We start from the raw sequence: 16,868 nt of genomic DNA, 5'->3' as shown, positions 1-16,868 counted from the left end.
TTTTAATTTAGTTTTGAAAAGTTTTGAAATATGTAATGAAATCCTGTAACACAGGACTTGAATAGGTCTAGGGTTTTTTGCTCAAAAACTGGTAGAGATTGGTGCTGGTAAGTGTATGGTCATATTGAAGCCAGTATCAAGATGTAATGCAAACACAAAAAGGCAATGTGTTGCTAAAATAGTTTGAATAGGCACTAACCTGTCTATGCCATAGATGTACACGACAGCTATCATCTCAAACAATCCAATGGTCAGAAGTGGAACAGATCCAGCAAAGTTGTCAAAGAGAGTTACCCAATAAAGCCCTGAGTGCTGCGCAAACAGGAGGGAGATGAGGAAGGCGACAACACATGTTGTTCCTGCACCAAACAGAAAGCAAAGACAAACTCTAAAGTTGTTTCATTAGTAGATGAAAAGCTGAGAAACTGACAGAGTTGATTTTTAAAACCAGGTTACCAGTCAGTACTTCGTGGGGCCATTTTTTAGGGAATACGTTCAGGTCTTTCAAGGGTACCACCACTCCTTCAATGTTGCCAAACAGGGTCGAGACCCCCAAGCAGAGAAGCATGATGAAAAATAGGACAGACCACGCTGGAGAGCCAGGCATCTTGGTGATGGCTTCTGTAAACACAATAAAGGCCAAACCTGTTCCCTCCACTCCCTGAGCAAACACAATTCAGATTAGAGTAACAAACGGTAATAACTGAGGAATCTGATAGATATTCATCAATATAGTTACCTCGCTGAGGAGTTTGTGCATGTCACAGGTTTTGATGTCCAATCCAAGAACAGTGTCAGGATAGGAGCTGTTGAAATGATTGAACACTTCCTCATAGTTGCTTGTAGTGATGTTATCTTCAGGAAGTTCAAATGCGTTTAATAATGTCATGATGTTTCTAGAAAAAAAAATATGTCACTGATAAGTAACTCTGGATTACTGGAGTCAACATTAAAATATGGGTTCAGATTTTTCAAGTCTGTCTTAATACTTGCTAGTGTGTCTGTAAAAGATGGGGGACAACATCTGACAACGTCAAAAATATATTTCAAAGTACAGTTGAAGCTATCGATGTCTGACTTGGTATGCTGGGTGTTTTCCAAAGCTATGCCATATTAGTTCAGATTTTCCTGTATGAATTGTTATCTGTTATACTGTAACAGTAAGCAAACACTGTCCTGGGGAAAACTAAAATAGACTTTGTACTATGTAGCAATTGCATAACTTACAAGAGATCTCTATACCCTTCTTTAAAGGCCCAATATTTTTTGTCAATATACTGTAAGTCAGAGATGAATCCACATATATTTGCTTATCATAATCGAACTGTACTCACCCATTGATACAGTTGTCATATTTCTCAGTGGCCCTGAAGCCAATGATGGTGTAGGTGACTGTGGCAGCATAGATTGAGGTGAAACCAGTAATTGCAGTCAGGATCACAGCATCTTGCATACAGTTGTTGCTTGGGAGAGATAACAGGCAAAAAAATGAAGGACACATCATGTCTGACAATGGCTAATTTCTTTTTCATTTCATTGTGTTTCAGTGAGCTGAATAAGAGTTGAACTTCTATGTGGTTATAAAACACAACAGGTCTTCTAAATGTCTCTTACTGAACAGGGTTGTAGCTTGAGAAGGAGATGAGGCCTCCCCATGCCAAACCAAAGGAATAAAAGACCTGGGCACCTGCATCCAGCCAAGTTGTTGGTTTAATCAACTCCTCCACCTGCAAGAGTGAAGCGTGTGAGATTGATTTGAGATAAAACACACTTTTTTATTCCAATCTAGATTTGAAACATACGTCTGGTGTGAAGAGGAACTTTATTCCACTCAGGGCTCCTTTAAGAGTCAGTCCACGGATCAGGAAGATGACCAGCACTATGTACGGCAGGGTGGCTGTGATGTAAACTGCCTGAGGTCATAACGAGAAAACATGGAATAATTGATAATGGAAATCCGACTTAAGTTTTTTCAGCAATGTATCATAATTGACCATTTGCTAAATCCCTTCCCCAGATATCAACTGTCAACTGGCACTGGGTCTGTCAAGCTTTGGATTTCCCTACATGTGGAGTGTATGTTGCTGCTGGAAGAGAAAAAAAGTTGACAAGGTGGGTTCTTTTGCTTTACAAAGAATGCAATTTATTTTTGTGTGAGACATGCAGCTTTAAAAGGGCTATTTGTAGGTTTTCTCTGCCAATAAACGTGGTTTCTTGTCAGGAGCAGGTAGTGGTGATTGTGCTTTGACGAGAGCTTCGACCATTGTTGTCTTTATGATACAAGAGGCTATATGAGCAGCACTACGACTATGAAATTCTGAGTGTCCTTGTAAATGTGCCACAGTTATCCTTGTATTCGTGTAACTGAAGGTTGAACAAACCTTGCCTGAAGTGCCGATGCCCCTTATACAGCAGATAGCGATTATCGTCCAGGCAGCTAACAGGCAGACGACTATGGGCCAGTGGATTCCTCCAGACTCAGCTATAGAGGCCGAACTATTCAGAGTCACTCGGTAAAAGAAATAATCTATGGTGGAGCTCTGTTGACACTCAGATACAAATCCTGAGGGATCAAAAAAATATGCATAAATAATGATGCAATTAGTATTCTTTAGTGTACATGTGTATGTGTGTGATATAAATGTGTGTAATACCTGTCCTATTGTCATTGAGAGGACACTGGGCCCAGGGCAGTGGGTCTTGAAAGGAATTGAAGAGATACCACAATATCCAGGCTATTAAGGTGTTGTAGTACAGTCCAACCAAAAAGGATACCAGCATGGAGGCTATACCTGAGGGACAGCACCATTAACTGTGATATCATACTGATAGGACGCCAGATACCCGGTTTTGCTCCAGAGCCTACTCTACTTACCAATACCAGTCAGATAAGGGCTGATGGCCCTCCACACTCCCACGCTGCCTTTCCTGAGACGCTGGCCGATGGCAAACTCCATCAGCAGAAGAGGCATTCCCTCCAACACCAGCAGGATCAGGTAGGGAATCAAAAAGGCACCTGGAAAATGTTAAATGTATGTGATCAGTGATTTGAATTTTCAATTCTAAAAATGTGATCTTTTACTGGGACGTAAATATCTCTTTGATAGTCTTGTCGGCAGTTCCTTTATCAGCCACCATGACAGGTGCTCGTTAACACTGACATACAGTAAAACTGCTCCTTTCCTCGGTTCCATTTCGGTCCACAAGAAAATACCTCATGAAATTCAAGGAACCCATATCACTATTCCACTCGCTGCATTTAAAAGTTTTATGCTGGTGTAATTAGATTTTGGACAAGGCATGACAAATGAGTATGATGAGGTGTTGCAGATGGCAACACATATATGGCCTTTCGTGGATGGAACTTGGCAGGGTTGAAATATGACATATATAAAATGTTTAAATAAAGAACTTTGCTGATAACGGTAATTAATAACAGTTATGTATTAACTACAGTGTACACTCAAAGGTGACTCATTTGTTGTTATATAAAATCATGATAAGCAGAGTCAATGCAATTTGTAATACCATTCAGTAAAGTTTTTTACTTAATGGACAAAAAATATAATGCAATCATATCACACTTACAGCAGACACAAGTGTAACATTGGTATTGTTTTGTATCCATCAGTATATTGCTGATAGCATGGACTATGGACAGTGGTTTTAACTGTATGGACTTAAGTTAACAAGTCACCTTTGAAATCTGTCACATCTCCTGTGGCTCAGTGCGCAGCGATGACCCACTTAACACAAACTTATACACACCCAAATATATGCAGTATGAATGCATTCTTAGCATTCAGTTTAAACTCAATTGTAATGCCACAGGTTAGTCATTACTTCAGAGAACCTCATACACTTGAGAATCATTAATATAACTTGATGGTAATTTCATGCCATTCTGTCGTAGCCATGAATGAGTGATATATTTAACTTACCATTTATCCTCAGGTACAAAGGACCAGTGATTTTGTTGGAAGTAAAATGGTTAAGTTCATGGTTCAGGTATTTGGCCTTTTACAACCCCTCATAGACAAATTCTGCACTATAAAATGTCCCTTAGAGGAAATATACATACATAATTGATCACAATAAAATAATTCCTGGTTACCTCAAACATTAATTCATTTGTAAATCATTACATCGCATTTACATTTACTCATTTGGAGGACGCTTTTATCCAAAGCAGCTTACAAGTCAGGGACATTACATCACAATAAGTTATTCAACTTAACCAGATATGTTCATGTCCCGCCTGTATCGGCTTACCTCCTCCATGACTTTGACACAAGTAAGGGAATCGCCACACGTTGCCAAGCCCAATGCAGAAGCCAACACAGGTTAGGATGTACTGGGCTTTGTTGTCCCAATTGGGCCTGTCACCAGCCTCCTCCTTCTCCTTCCTGTCTAGATCCTCATAGTTAGGGATCCGGAGATCCAGACCTGGGTTCGGAAGTACCAGTCTCATGGCGAACACATGTGTACTGAAGCAGAGACGCAGTGTTTACTACAGTACAGTTGAATCATTAGTGAGGGGTTTGTGTATAAGTATGAACGTCCACATGGAGGCACTCAGCAATGTTGACATGTTTATGATCTTTTACTGTTGCAGATCACTGATTAGCCAGAGCACACTCTGAACTTACAGCCGTATATATAAGTTAAGTCATAAATATATAGTCAAATAAAGTCATTCAGTTTCAGAATCAAATGTCAAATGTATAAAAATTTCATGGCCAATCTGAAAAAAGATTTTATTCACTAAAATAATTACTAAGCTCATGCTGGATGCTCCTTTGTCACAGACAAATGAGAGGGAATCACATTAATTGCTTTGGTAATTTGTTAGTAGTGTTTTATTTTGAAGGTTTATTCAAAGTCACTGTTACAATAGGAAACTGTGACATGCAAGTGTTGCCAAGCAAAATAATTTAAAGTGCCAGTAAGCTCATGTATTCTACATGATTTACTCTTATAACACATAGGCCTATTTCTGAGAGAAGAGTATTGATACAGAGTACAGATGACAGTTTATGGCAGTGTAAGTACAGTTTTGTAAAATACACCAAACGTTAAAACTTTACAACACTCCCCCACAATAAAAAACTAACAAACTTATAGACAACAACAGTTTGACTAAAATGCACTGATCACATGAATGTAATAATTTTTGCTTTAAAAAAGAAAGACATGCTTGCAGTATGTCAAAAGTTTTAACAAGAATTCACTCTGTTGAAGATTATTTACAAAATATTAAAATAAAATATTTTTGTACACTAGAAACATGTGTATAGTAAAATTTACAATATTAAGCAATATGCTTATTGGTTTTCTTACAGAGAATGAGACAAAACTGATGCCACTTTCATATCTTTGTACTAAATATAAATAGCTGCAGCCAGCAGCAGGTTAGCTTAGCTTGGCATGAAGGCTGGAAACGGGGGAAAAGCTAATCATGTTAAACGACATACTGATTTTTACATTTTTTGTTGTTACACGGATTAAACAAATGGGATATACAAAAATTAATAAGAGCCTTAGATGTGCTGGTACGCAGACTTTATTATGTTTAGACAGAGCTGGGCTAGCTGTTTTCCTAGCTAGCCAAGCTCAGCTAACCAGCAGCTGGCTGTACCTTTATATTTAGTGCACAAACTTTAGAGTGGCATCAATCCTCTTGTCTTACTCTCAGCAAGAAAGCAAATTAGTGTATTTCCCAAAATGTCCAACTATTCCTTTAATGTAATAAACAGATTCATACTATTGTACATACATATTACAATAACAAGAAAAGTATTATCAATTACTCTTTTCTCCAAAACAAGTATTTTACAGAAAATGTTTCTAAATTTACTTCTACTTTTCCAGTCAGTAGTCTTTTATTATTGTACAGGGCACAAGGAAGAGAAAAGCAATAAGTATAATAAAACAGGTCCACCTCAACACATTTTTAAATAATCAATAGAAAAGCTATTTAAAACTTTTTGTCACTCATTTGTATTTTTGCAGAGATGGTGTCCAGTTTCTTGTCACTGTAGTCCTTCTGCTTACAGCATTTGCTCTGGATGAACTTGAAGAGGGCGGTAACTGGGATGGCTAAACTGGGAACTCCAGCCAAGATGAAGATGATGACGTAGATCCAGGAGGGATATGGACGCGGTTCAAGGGTGGGGAAGCTCGCCTATAGCCACAGGCAAGAGAAAATGTTACGGTTTATAGCAACATATCACATTTTAAAAGAATCATTGATAAGAGAAGTAAATCGAAAAAAAATGATGACAAGCACACTTACCGCCTCCTCGTCCCAGACCAAATAAGTGAGTGTCTTCGAGATTTGGGTAATGAAGTAGAAAATCAAGATGACGATCATGATGAGTGGGCTAACCACTCTCCATGTCACCTGCCAGAACATATTGGGCTTGTGGCCAATCATGAACTCAATGTCCTTGTTAAACCTGTGCGGAGGCAATAAGAGGGAGATTTTATGTCAGCTAATCGTGTACGAAAGCATCCATAAAAGACGACCTTGCACTTTTATTAGTTACAGTAAATAAAGCAGCCTGTTGGTGTGTGTTCAACAGGTTGATGCTGCACTGAACTTCAAAGAAACAGAACAGGACTCTGTTTCTTTAATCTAACCTGAACTTTAATGCACAAAAACATAACATAATGCAATCTTTTGAACATTTTGTCACTGTGAGTAGCATTTTTTCCCGCTTTGATCAACAGTATTATTGAAACACTGAGCAAAAATACATCACCACAGTCTTGCTACATTACAAGATACTCTGTACTTCTTTATCTCTCCTATGATGAATGCAAGACATTATCTCTGTCCCAAGGTTAAGAACACAATATGCTGTTATTTCCTGCTTTGCGACCAGCCACAACAGCGGATTGCCTGTATTGTTTTCACCTGCTGTAGCGGGAACTACCACAGAGGGAGTTTTGAGTACTTGGACAGGTGTTTATATATCTGATTGTCAGAACAATGGTGTCGCAATTATGTAAGATACGGTCACAAAACTTAACATGTGATCACTTACTGGACAGACTCACCTGTCTATCCCATAAATGTAGATAACAGCAAACATTTCACAGAATCCGATGATCAGAAGGGGGATAGAACCTGCGAAGTTGTCAAAAAGAGCCAGCCAGTAGTTTCCAGAGCGCAGAGCAAATATGAGCCCGAAAACGCAAGAAATTAAACAAGTCAGACCTGAAAAAAAATTACAAAAAAAGTGGTTACACTCATATCTCTACATTGCATTTTCTAATCCCACATGAACAAGTATTTTATATTTAATAGGAAATTTACCACAGAAAACTTCTTTGGGCCAAGTTCGGGGCAACACTCTGAGGTCCTGCAAAGGAACCACGACTCCCTCAATGTTGCCAAACATAGTCGAGAGGCCGAGGCAGAAGAGCATGATGAAGAAGAGGACAGCCCAGAGAGGAGAAACAGGCATCTTGGTGATTGCCTCCGTGAACACGATGAAGGCCAAACCTGTTCCCTCCACACCCTGAAGGAGTAAACACCACATAAATCAATCATTGACCATCTGTTGAAGCATTTCTGTGAGACTGAAACTAGAGATTTTAGTTAAATGTACTGAGAAATATTTAATGTTCTCTACTGACCTGACTGAGGAAGGTCTGCATGTCACAGGTCTGGATTTGCAACCCTTGAATGATAGCGGGTTGCGTTTGGTTGAGGTGCGTCAGAACCTCGTTGTAGTTGCTCTCTGTGATAGTGCCTTCAGGATAGTTGAAGGCATTTATCAGCTCCAGGATGTTGCTGCAGAGAAAGCACAGAGAGATGAGTTCAGTCTGACACAAGTGACTCAGAGTGTGTTTCTTAAGCCCTCTTTTTTGAGAAGTTTGAAACTCACTCTCCCATGCAGTCATCGTATTTTTGCGTGGCCCGGAAGCCGATGATAGAGTAGATAACCGTTGCAGAGTACACTGAGGTGCAGCCATTGATGATAGAGATGAGAACGGCATCCTGCTCGCAGTTGTTGCTACGAGAAAAATAATGATCATGTGAGGAGAAGCGTTCAAACGAGGGCTCATTGTGTGACTGTGCACTTGAGGCCGTTACTCACTGAACAGAGTTGTAACTGGAGAACGAGATGAGACCTCCAAAAGCCACAGAGAAGGAATAGAAAACTTGGGCTCCTGCATCTAACCAAGTTTGTGGATTCATTAACTCATTCACCTAAAAGAGAATCAAAAGATACATTCTTAGTAAAACTGAGCTGAGATACCTATGCTAATTACTTCCTTTTGTGATATTTCTGCTCTTTAAAACTGACAGTAAACACTATCTCCCATTGTCCTCGGTACTGTTAATGATTAATATGTCAAGGTACTGGACACTAGGATCATAGTTATGTTTTGTTTTTTTCTCAAATATAATTATCAACAACACATAATAAAATCAGGCAAATGGGAGTTTAAAAAACAAAGTTGGCATATGAATATTACTCATATTTAATTTATCAGTGGATTACTACTGAAAATGTCTCATCAGTGGCTGGCAGTATAGTCTTTGAACTTTCACTATCAGCTTTTATCAGTGCCATGATCAAAGTTTATCTCAGTCACTTCAATTAATTTTCAATTTAGATGCAATTTTGCACATTTAGTATTCAGCCAGAGTGGTTATCTCTGTGTGGTAACTACAACCCTGTTAATCTTTTGCATTTCAGTAGTAGATTATGTGCAAAACTATTTCCTGTCACATTTTTTTTTTTTTTTAGCCATTTCCCTGTTTCCACTCACTATGCTAAGCTAAGCTAACCAGCTTCTGACTGTATCCTTATACTTTATGCATCAGACAGGTATAAGAGTGGTATCAATATTGGGCGGTGTGTTACAACGTTGCTTACATCTGGCGTGAAGAGGAACTTGACTCCCTCTAGGGAGCCTTTCAGAGTCAGTCCTCTGATGAGGAAGATGGTGAGGACCAAATATGGCAGAGTGGAAGTGACGTACACAGCCTGAGAAATGGGAAATTAATGAAATAATTAAAACGTTTATTTGAATTAACATATATGCACAGTAGCAGGGATCACTCCCACATTGGATTACTTAGATGTAATGTGCTGACCTTTCCAGAGGTCTCGATGCCCCGGATGCAGCAGACGTAGAGCAAAGACCAGGCAGCTACCAGGGCCAGTACCATCCACCACTGCAGGCCCCCAGACTCACCGATACCTGTTGAAGTGTTCAGAGTCTCCCTGTACCAGAAGTAGTCAACGGTGGTGCTCCGAGCACACTCCTCTACCAGACCTGCGAAGAATCATATAGTGAAGAACAGGACATCAGAAACCTTCAACCTTTTTGGATTCAGTCTGACTTTTATTTTGATAGATGAAGTTATACCTGTCCTGTTAGCATTGAGAGGACATTGGCTCCAAGGCAGAGGACTTTGAAAGGAGTTGAAGAGATACCACATGATCCAGGCCATGATGGTGTTGTAGTACATACCCACCAAAAATGAGACAAGCAAGGATGCAATACCTGAAACAGAATGGAAAAATGAGTCTTGTGGTAGTGGTCTTAATTTTTAACTAAAAGTTTGCAGCCATGCTAGCAGCTCTGTGAGGCTGTACTTGCTTTCAGCCAAATGCTGATCATAAATGTCTGTACCACATATCAAGTAATTGTTTAGATGTTTCAGTCATGTGGTGCTCTAATCGACATTATTGCCTTCCCTGGGGCATGTGCATGTGTGTTTTTATTTATTTGTGTTTTTTTTGTTTACCCACCAACTCCAGTCAGGCAGGGATTGATTGATCTCCACACTCCCACGCTGCCTTTCCTCAGGCGCTGACCGATGGCAAACTCCAGGTGCAGCAGTGGGATTCCCTCCAGAACCAGCAGGATCAGAAACGGGATCATAAATGCTCCTGGAGGTACAACATTCACATCATAATGAGTTAACCCTGCAGTGAGTGTTTGACTTTATTCAGTACTTAAGTGAAAGTCAGTAAATATTCAGCAGCCGACGCCATTTACAAAAATGTTCCAATAAAGACACTCATAAACTGTAAAAAGCATTTTTTATTATCTATGCTATGTACAATTTAAACCAAGCATTTTCATTTTTCTAACGCACATATCCCTTCAGATGTGTCAGGTAGTTACAGTTCACCTCTTTATTTGTGTTACATACTTTTTCTAAATCTCAGTTATTTTTTGTGCATTTTTAAAAAAAAAAAATACTGAAACAGAAAACATCCAGCCGCTTCACATCTTACCTCCTCCATGACTTTGACACAGGTATGGGAACCTCCAGACGTTGCCAAGTCCCACACAGAAGCCCACACAGGTGAGCAGGTACTGGGCTTTGTTGTCCCATTTGGGCCTCTCCCCAGCCTCTTCTTTCTCCATCCTCTCCAGGTCCGCATGAGAGGGGATCCGCTCATCCAGTCCTGGGTTTGGTATCTTCAGCTTCATGGCAGCTTTCTGTAAATTTCACTGGACGCAGAATTGGAAAATGCAGTCTTGGAGTCTCCCTTTTGGTCAGCAGTTGTTGTTTTGCTGCTTTTCCCAGCAAAGCTTCCAGAGGCTGTATGTCCTTTCTGAAACGATCTCCTCTGTGCTGGGAGCTGTTACTGATTCTCTGGTGACTGTCCCTCTCTCTCCGAGTCCTACACTCCTACTGAGTGTCCTGGGAAGGGGAATCGAGGTATACTGCGACCTATGGCTCCTAAACTGCAGTTATCAGTAGCTCATTACAGTCTGTGTTGTATTATGTAATGTCAGCAAGTTTAAACGGAAAAAGGTGCAACCTTCATGATAATGGTTAATACATCACATGAGGTGCCAAGATTTTTCCTTAAAAGATTAGTTTGGTATTCAGGCAATTGTAAAGGGAAATAGTTTAATTTGATGTAATATCAAGAAATCACAGGTCTTTATTTACAGTATATATAAAGGAGCATCATGTTGGTTGTTTACTCCTCTTTAAACTGCTAAATTTAATCTAGTGGCCAGTAACCATCCAAATCATTAAAATGTCATAATTACAGAGTTTGTGTTTCTTTTTTGGACAGAAAGACAGGATGAGACTCTCCGCTGTCAGAGGCAGCACATTTTCCATCTCTGCTTATCTTAACTATTGGGCACTGCCTTTTCCAGTCCTTGAGAAGTCAGATTGTTTTATTGCATAGGGATGTACAAGCCAATCATCTCAGTCGGCACATTCAGTTCACATTCTCTCATACATTCTTATATTAATGATAATCACCAGAGTGATTGTGAAGATGTCACAGAGTAGTGGAAGTGATCTTTTTCCTGTTTGTTTTTGTATCATAACATTTTTTCTGCAGTGTAATCTTTAAGCAATTCAGAGAGCTTATAAATCTTATCAGTGTTCCTTTCTAATGCAATAATTAACCAAAGAAAGGCCGGTGTCGGCATTTACAGCGGTGTGTATACTGACTGGCTCTATAGCGGACGTATCTAGGGTTATTTTAAAGATGCCTCTAAAGATATCTGTGTTTATGTAAAGTTTGTGCGTAACTACATGGTCCAAAAAATACTTACCTGTAAAGATACAATACGTTTAACGACCAAAAATCAGTGCCGCAGTAACTATGTGGAGTTACATGTGGATAAGTACTGTGGTGGAAATTCTCTAATAAACAAACAACAGGCTGTCTCTCTGAGTTCATTATCACAACTTGCAATCTGACAGAGTTTCAGACAACAGAGCCATCGTCTCAAACAGTCACTTCATACAGAGACATGATGTGATGTCCTTGAGCAAATTACAATAAGAAATCACAGCATTTGCAGCTGTGTCTCGATACATTTGGTACATTAACTACACAGACTTACATACTTCTTTAAAAAAGGTTCAGGCCATAAACTACCTGATTAGTCTTTTCAGGTTTTTTTCACTCCTCAGTACATGGGTGTCCTTAATTAAATGGTAATCAACAAATATCATACATGATAAATTTGTTATATTGACTGTCTCTTATTATATATATCTCACATGCTTTTACCAACCAGATTTAACATAGAAATGCATGAATATCCATCTTGCAAGAAAACTCAGTTTCGTGCAAGATATCTATGAAGCTAAGCATAAGTTCAATCGGGGAGACTCTTTATACCTCATTCATTCACAATTCTCTCTTGCTCTCTCCTGCTTCAGATGTTTTCGATAACCAATCAGATTTCGCCACAGTCTCAACCTGTCAATCACTTTGTTGCTGTCAAACTTTAAAATCTGTTCTCCTCTCTTCTGCTGTCAGCTGTCATTTCAGCGTGTATTGCCGAGACCCTCCCCGACACCATCCACCCCCAGTCTCCACATCCGGTGCCAGGTCGAGCTCATCGCCGTCCACTCGTCATCACATCCAGATCTCCAGCTCCCAAGTCTCTCCTGATTTAAATGACTAATAATCACTCATCTAAACACCAACACCAGTCAGTTAAGAGTTAATCACAGCCCCAGCCCTTATGGTGCCAATGGCACAGAAGGACAGCAGCAGGATAAGGATCGGGATCATAAAAGCATCTGGGGACACACCAAGGTAAGCGTAGATAAGCAGAGAGATAGAAGAGATGTGTGTCTGTGTGAGTATAGATACACCTTTACTTTACTGTAACCATGTGATCGTTGGAACATTAGATGTTTTTCTACACCTCAACACATTGAAACAATTTATAATTTCTGTCTTTTCTATCTTCATTACTTTCTTCATTGTTCCTTTTATATCCATTTATTTAATCATTCCCCCTGTTCATTCTATGTCGTTATTAATCTTTCAAAACGTCAAGTCATGCGAAACCTTTTCAGAAACAATTACACAGAGTATAATTGAAGCTAAGAAAAGGGTGTATAGGAGCTTTTACTGTCTTCATTATCATGATGCGGGTGGAGTAGGATCAGGGCTAAAAGTTCACTCTGATGTCAGGACTTTTTCAGATAGCAGAGGTCTAAATCATGAATCACACATCAAATTATGATCATTATGAATAATCATTTTAAAGTATGTAGAAGTAGAGTCATATTGTTGCCTGTACAGAGAGGTGGATATCGAATTCAACTTGTTACTTACTGTATGTCACTGAACCTTTCAGTAGTAACATGAGTTAAATGTTAACCACTTGAGACTATATACAGACACTTCTGAATGGCAGCTCGTGCTTTACCTTACACCACTACAGATACTGTTGGGAAATCCGATTTCCACTTCAGAGATATATAGTCCTCTCCCTCAGCTGGCCCTATTTACAGTACCCTATCAGTAGTAAACTGAGATTACAGGAAGCTATATAGTTTGTAGGTGTACTGTTTTTGAAGTGAAAACACTCAGTCCAGGAAAACATGACAAGATTTGTTGTCATGACATTTGTTACAGACATTCATGCCCCCCACCCCCAGGACTAAATGTAATCACTTTGATGATCTCTGAACCTCACCCCGTCTTCAAAGCAGGGCAAGTTTATTTATGTAGCACAGTTCAGAAACAAGTGTTTTACAGAGGAAAGGAAATATATAGAAATAAGACATTAAAAAGACGTTAATATTGTGTCACCAGGTCTGAATTTTAAATTGTAGTTTATGATTAAAATTCCCATCAGCCTCCACTGCACTTTGTGTTGCTAATTAGCAAATGTTAGCATGCTAACATGATAAACTAAGATAGTGACCATGGTAAGTTTCAGCACATCAGCATGTTAGCACTGTTGTTATGAGCATTTTTAGCATGCTGACATTAACATTTAGCTTAAGACACCACTCAGTGACACTAATCAATGATTTAGTTTCATGAAAATGTTGCAGATCATTTATTTTATGTACCAACAGTACCACAATAAAATACTATTTCCATTTGACCATTTTTATGTACTGGCTTCTGCGCTGATAAATGCTGTGTATATGCACTGAGTGAGATATGCTGCTTTATCTGGAAAGCGTTAGTGATATCTGAGCACCTCTCAGGCAGGACCTGAGCACAAGACCATGTTCAGCCGAGAGGTGGAGTTCAGGGAATCAGTGGAAACACTAGTAGTTATTCTTCACTTCTGTTACATCAGACCCTGAGATCACCCTGTGTAATGTGAAACAACTACAGTAGCTAAACATAAAAATAAAATAAAACAAAACTTCCCTGCTCAAAAATTGTGTGTGTAGAGTAGTTTAATGCATCAGTGGTGCTTCGCTGCCAAATGGACATTTAAGTCACACAATAATGTTCACGTGCAAGAGTTAATGTTTAACCTAAATCACTTTAAGAGAAGATATTAGACTTAAATGATGCATCATGGTTTCATAGTGCTATACTGAGTGTGATTGCTCAATAGATTGTATCTTAGGGTTTTATATTGACTCCAGTGTCTTAATTTATACCTACCCCAAAAAATGTGATCAATTATGAACAAAAGTGATGCTGACAAAATTTCTTGTATTTTAGGGCTAGTGAGCGATACACCATTAGGATTTGTGTAATTACTACACAACACAGTAGCATTTATCATGAACAATACTGAGTAATTTATTTTCCAAACACAAAACATAGCTTCCTTCAATTTTAATATTTTTTTTCTTCTTTTAGTTTTCACATTCCTCTATGAAAAATTCGTATTTTCGCAGCAGATAAGAAGAGTTTACCAAATCCATGACTTTGACACAGGTATAGGAACTTCCAGATGTTACACACAGAAGCCCACACAGCTGAGTCAGCAAAGTTGTACTTTTAGTTTACAGCTGTCAAATACACCAAGTCTTAGTTGTAGATTTATAATGAAGTCACTGGTTCAGACTTTTACCACAATGTGTGCGTCATCTTCTCCTCAAGTGATATTTTAACCATTTTATTCTTATTTATTCTTCAAAAAAAAAAACATTGTGTGGATTTTATCCAAGAATACCAATCTGAAAGTGAATGTGCATTTCAAACTGTTAATAAGAAACCTGCTGAAGATCCCACTGTAAATGTGTGACTACAGTCAGGAAAGAAGAAGTAGAATAATTTGCCCTTCCAATAAATTTAATGGAAAAACCAAAATGACCCTTAAGAATAAGGAACCGTAGATTTGATCTTGTACTTTCTGTTATTATAGAGCTACATATATATAGAAGATTGAAGGTCTACAGTGTTCGTCTCAGATAAGAGGGAATAATGCAGGGTAAGGTGCACTTACCGTTTCCCCCACAGTACTCTGGGAGATCATTTAAAGTGTCTAAAAGTTGCTACAGAAGCTGCAGACTAAAATGAATCTGTACATCCTGGCTGCACTGCAGGGAAAGCTGGTTACTGCGACATCCTCAGGATGCAGTTTATTTGCAGTGAAGCCACTGTGACTTCACAAGCGGAACAAAACACTGCAGAAAACAAACACACCTCACTCTATGTCTTCACTCCTCTGCTTGTCTAAATGATGTTATTGAAATCCAGTCATACTGAAATAGAAAATATATGGTGACTCTGAAAGTAAAATGTCTTGAATTTTTGTTTTATGTTTGTGTTTTCAGAGTTGGTAATTATTCTTATTTCTGTTTTTTCTGAATATCCCATCTCACTGCGTACAGGACATCACTTCCTGTTTGTTTACCCTGTTGATATTGATGTTCTGATTCAGTGTTTTTGACATTTACTAATTATTCTGTTACTAAGGTATGTCTGAGGATTATCAGCCTGAGTTTAGACACAGGCTGATAATCCCAAACCATGCTGTAGAGCTAGAGATAAGAGAGCATGCAGTGAGTGGTTGCCACGGTGTGTGAGGAAATCTTTGAACTTTAAGCCTTACTTCGTAATCAGCCACTGACTCATGAGCCACGCTGTACTGGCTCATTAGTGGTAAAGATTAGTGGTTTTCTGCCCTCCAGTGGTAACAGAGAGGTTGTCTCCATTCAATTCAATAGATTTTGCTCTCATACACAGATGAAGTTTACAAGTGCACAGACAAAATGGTAAATGGTAAATGGATTGTATTTATAAAGCACTTTCATCCGAACCACTTTACAATTTGCCCCTAATTCACACACGTTGATGGCAGCAAGCCACGTGACGAGGCACTGGCCTTCGACATGGGGATGAAACCATGATGAGTATGATAAATGAACCTGTGTGATGCAGTTTAAAGAGCTTGTCAACAGCTACAGAGCTCTGCTGTGTAATTATTTAGCTTCGTTGTCCTCTGAACATGAAATGAAGTAAGCTTTGCTTTTTCGTAAATCACCATATAGTTTCATGATTTCATTGCAGCTGTCTTAAACTATATAGTATCTCTTTTATAAAACTGTGTGGTATGATCATCATTTAATTCACCTCTCAAAATTAAGATTGATTTCATCACCTACAGCAGCTGCAGTGAGTTTACTGTAACTAAATGTTCCAGTATTCGTTTATATGAACTGAGAATGCATCTTTAGTATTAAACAAATTGTTTAATATTCTGTAGAAAAAGAAACTAAGTTGGTCACTTGCATTTCACGTTTTTGGCCACAAGATGTCAGCATTGGTCAAAATTGCCCTTTAACTTGCTGCAAACTTCCCAAATATTGTTCCTCGTGTCAGGCTACTCTTCAGAGTAAGAGTAAAATGAGACTTGTGTGTCTTTTGTCCTGGATAGTGAACTTATAGAAAACGAATCTTTCTATGATATATGCTATATTTCACCTCATTGTTGTAGTAGCCTAGGTTATTAGCCTGTTTATTTATTCAACAGAGATTAAAACTGTCTCGGTGATAATGCAGCTTTATGATTATAGTCTGTTCCCTTTGTTGACTAATTTATGGCAAATTTAGCTGATGATCGTGCCTATTCTTTTATATGCGAATAACACATTACCTCGTTACATTTTCACATTTGTATGTTTATATTCTTCGAAA

The 16,868-nt window shown here is 38.8% G+C and overlaps 2 protein-coding genes and 2 long non-coding RNA genes across 4 annotated transcripts in view; 2 read left to right on the top strand and 2 right to left on the bottom strand.

Moving 5' to 3' along the window:
• The window catches only part of LOC130183274 (sodium-dependent neutral amino acid transporter B(0)AT1-like), a 5,023-nt gene extending 546 nt beyond the window's left edge, over nt 1-4,477 (bottom strand). Inside the window, exons 1-10 of the mRNA XM_056398561.1 lie at nt 4,273-4,477; nt 2,876-3,016; nt 2,655-2,792; nt 2,382-2,563; nt 1,803-1,913; nt 1,615-1,727; nt 1,335-1,463; nt 740-896; nt 457-661; nt 200-359 (exon numbers count right to left, since the gene is read on the bottom strand). Coding sequence (XP_056254536.1) covers nt 200-359; nt 457-661; nt 740-896; nt 1,335-1,463; nt 1,615-1,727; nt 1,803-1,913; nt 2,382-2,563; nt 2,655-2,792; nt 2,876-3,016; nt 4,273-4,471 — 1,535 coding nt within the window. The 5' untranslated portion in view covers nt 4,472-4,477. The remainder of the gene's footprint in view (nt 1-199; nt 360-456; nt 662-739; nt 897-1,334; nt 1,464-1,614; nt 1,728-1,802; nt 1,914-2,381; nt 2,564-2,654; nt 2,793-2,875; nt 3,017-4,272) is intronic.
• The window catches only part of LOC130183279 (uncharacterized), a 22,559-nt gene extending 16,370 nt beyond the window's left edge, over nt 1-6,189 (top strand). Inside the window, exons 5-7 of the long non-coding RNA XR_008829804.1 lie at nt 2,018-2,112; nt 2,833-2,996; nt 6,057-6,189. This is a non-coding gene — a long non-coding RNA (uncharacterized LOC130183279). The remainder of the gene's footprint in view (nt 1-2,017; nt 2,113-2,832; nt 2,997-6,056) is intronic.
• On the bottom strand, nt 4,847-11,664 carry LOC130183271 (sodium-dependent neutral amino acid transporter B(0)AT1-like). Its single transcript, XM_056398556.1, has 12 exons — nt 10,269-11,664; nt 9,777-9,917; nt 9,391-9,528; nt 9,116-9,297; nt 8,895-9,005; nt 8,109-8,221; nt 7,896-8,024; nt 7,645-7,801; nt 7,322-7,526; nt 7,063-7,222; nt 6,296-6,458; nt 4,847-6,184 (listed from the first exon to the last, which is right to left on the bottom strand). Exons 1-12 carry the CDS (start codon nt 10,465-10,467, stop codon nt 5,978-5,980), a joined length of 1,905 nt encoding a protein of 634 aa, XP_056254531.1. The 5' UTR covers nt 10,468-11,664; the 3' UTR covers nt 4,847-5,977.
• Nucleotides 9,800-16,868, top strand: LOC130183280 (uncharacterized). Its single transcript, XR_008829805.1, has 3 exons — nt 9,800-9,923; nt 10,291-10,339; nt 12,276-16,868. It is a non-coding gene; the product is annotated as an uncharacterized LOC130183280 (long non-coding RNA).

This window comes from Seriola aureovittata, chromosome 16, assembly GCF_021018895.1.
Source record: "Seriola aureovittata isolate HTS-2021-v1 ecotype China chromosome 16, ASM2101889v1, whole genome shotgun sequence".
NCBI lineage: Eukaryota > Metazoa > Chordata > Actinopteri > Carangiformes > Carangidae > Seriola > Seriola aureovittata.
This window is presented reverse-complemented; position numbering and strand designations above follow the sequence as displayed.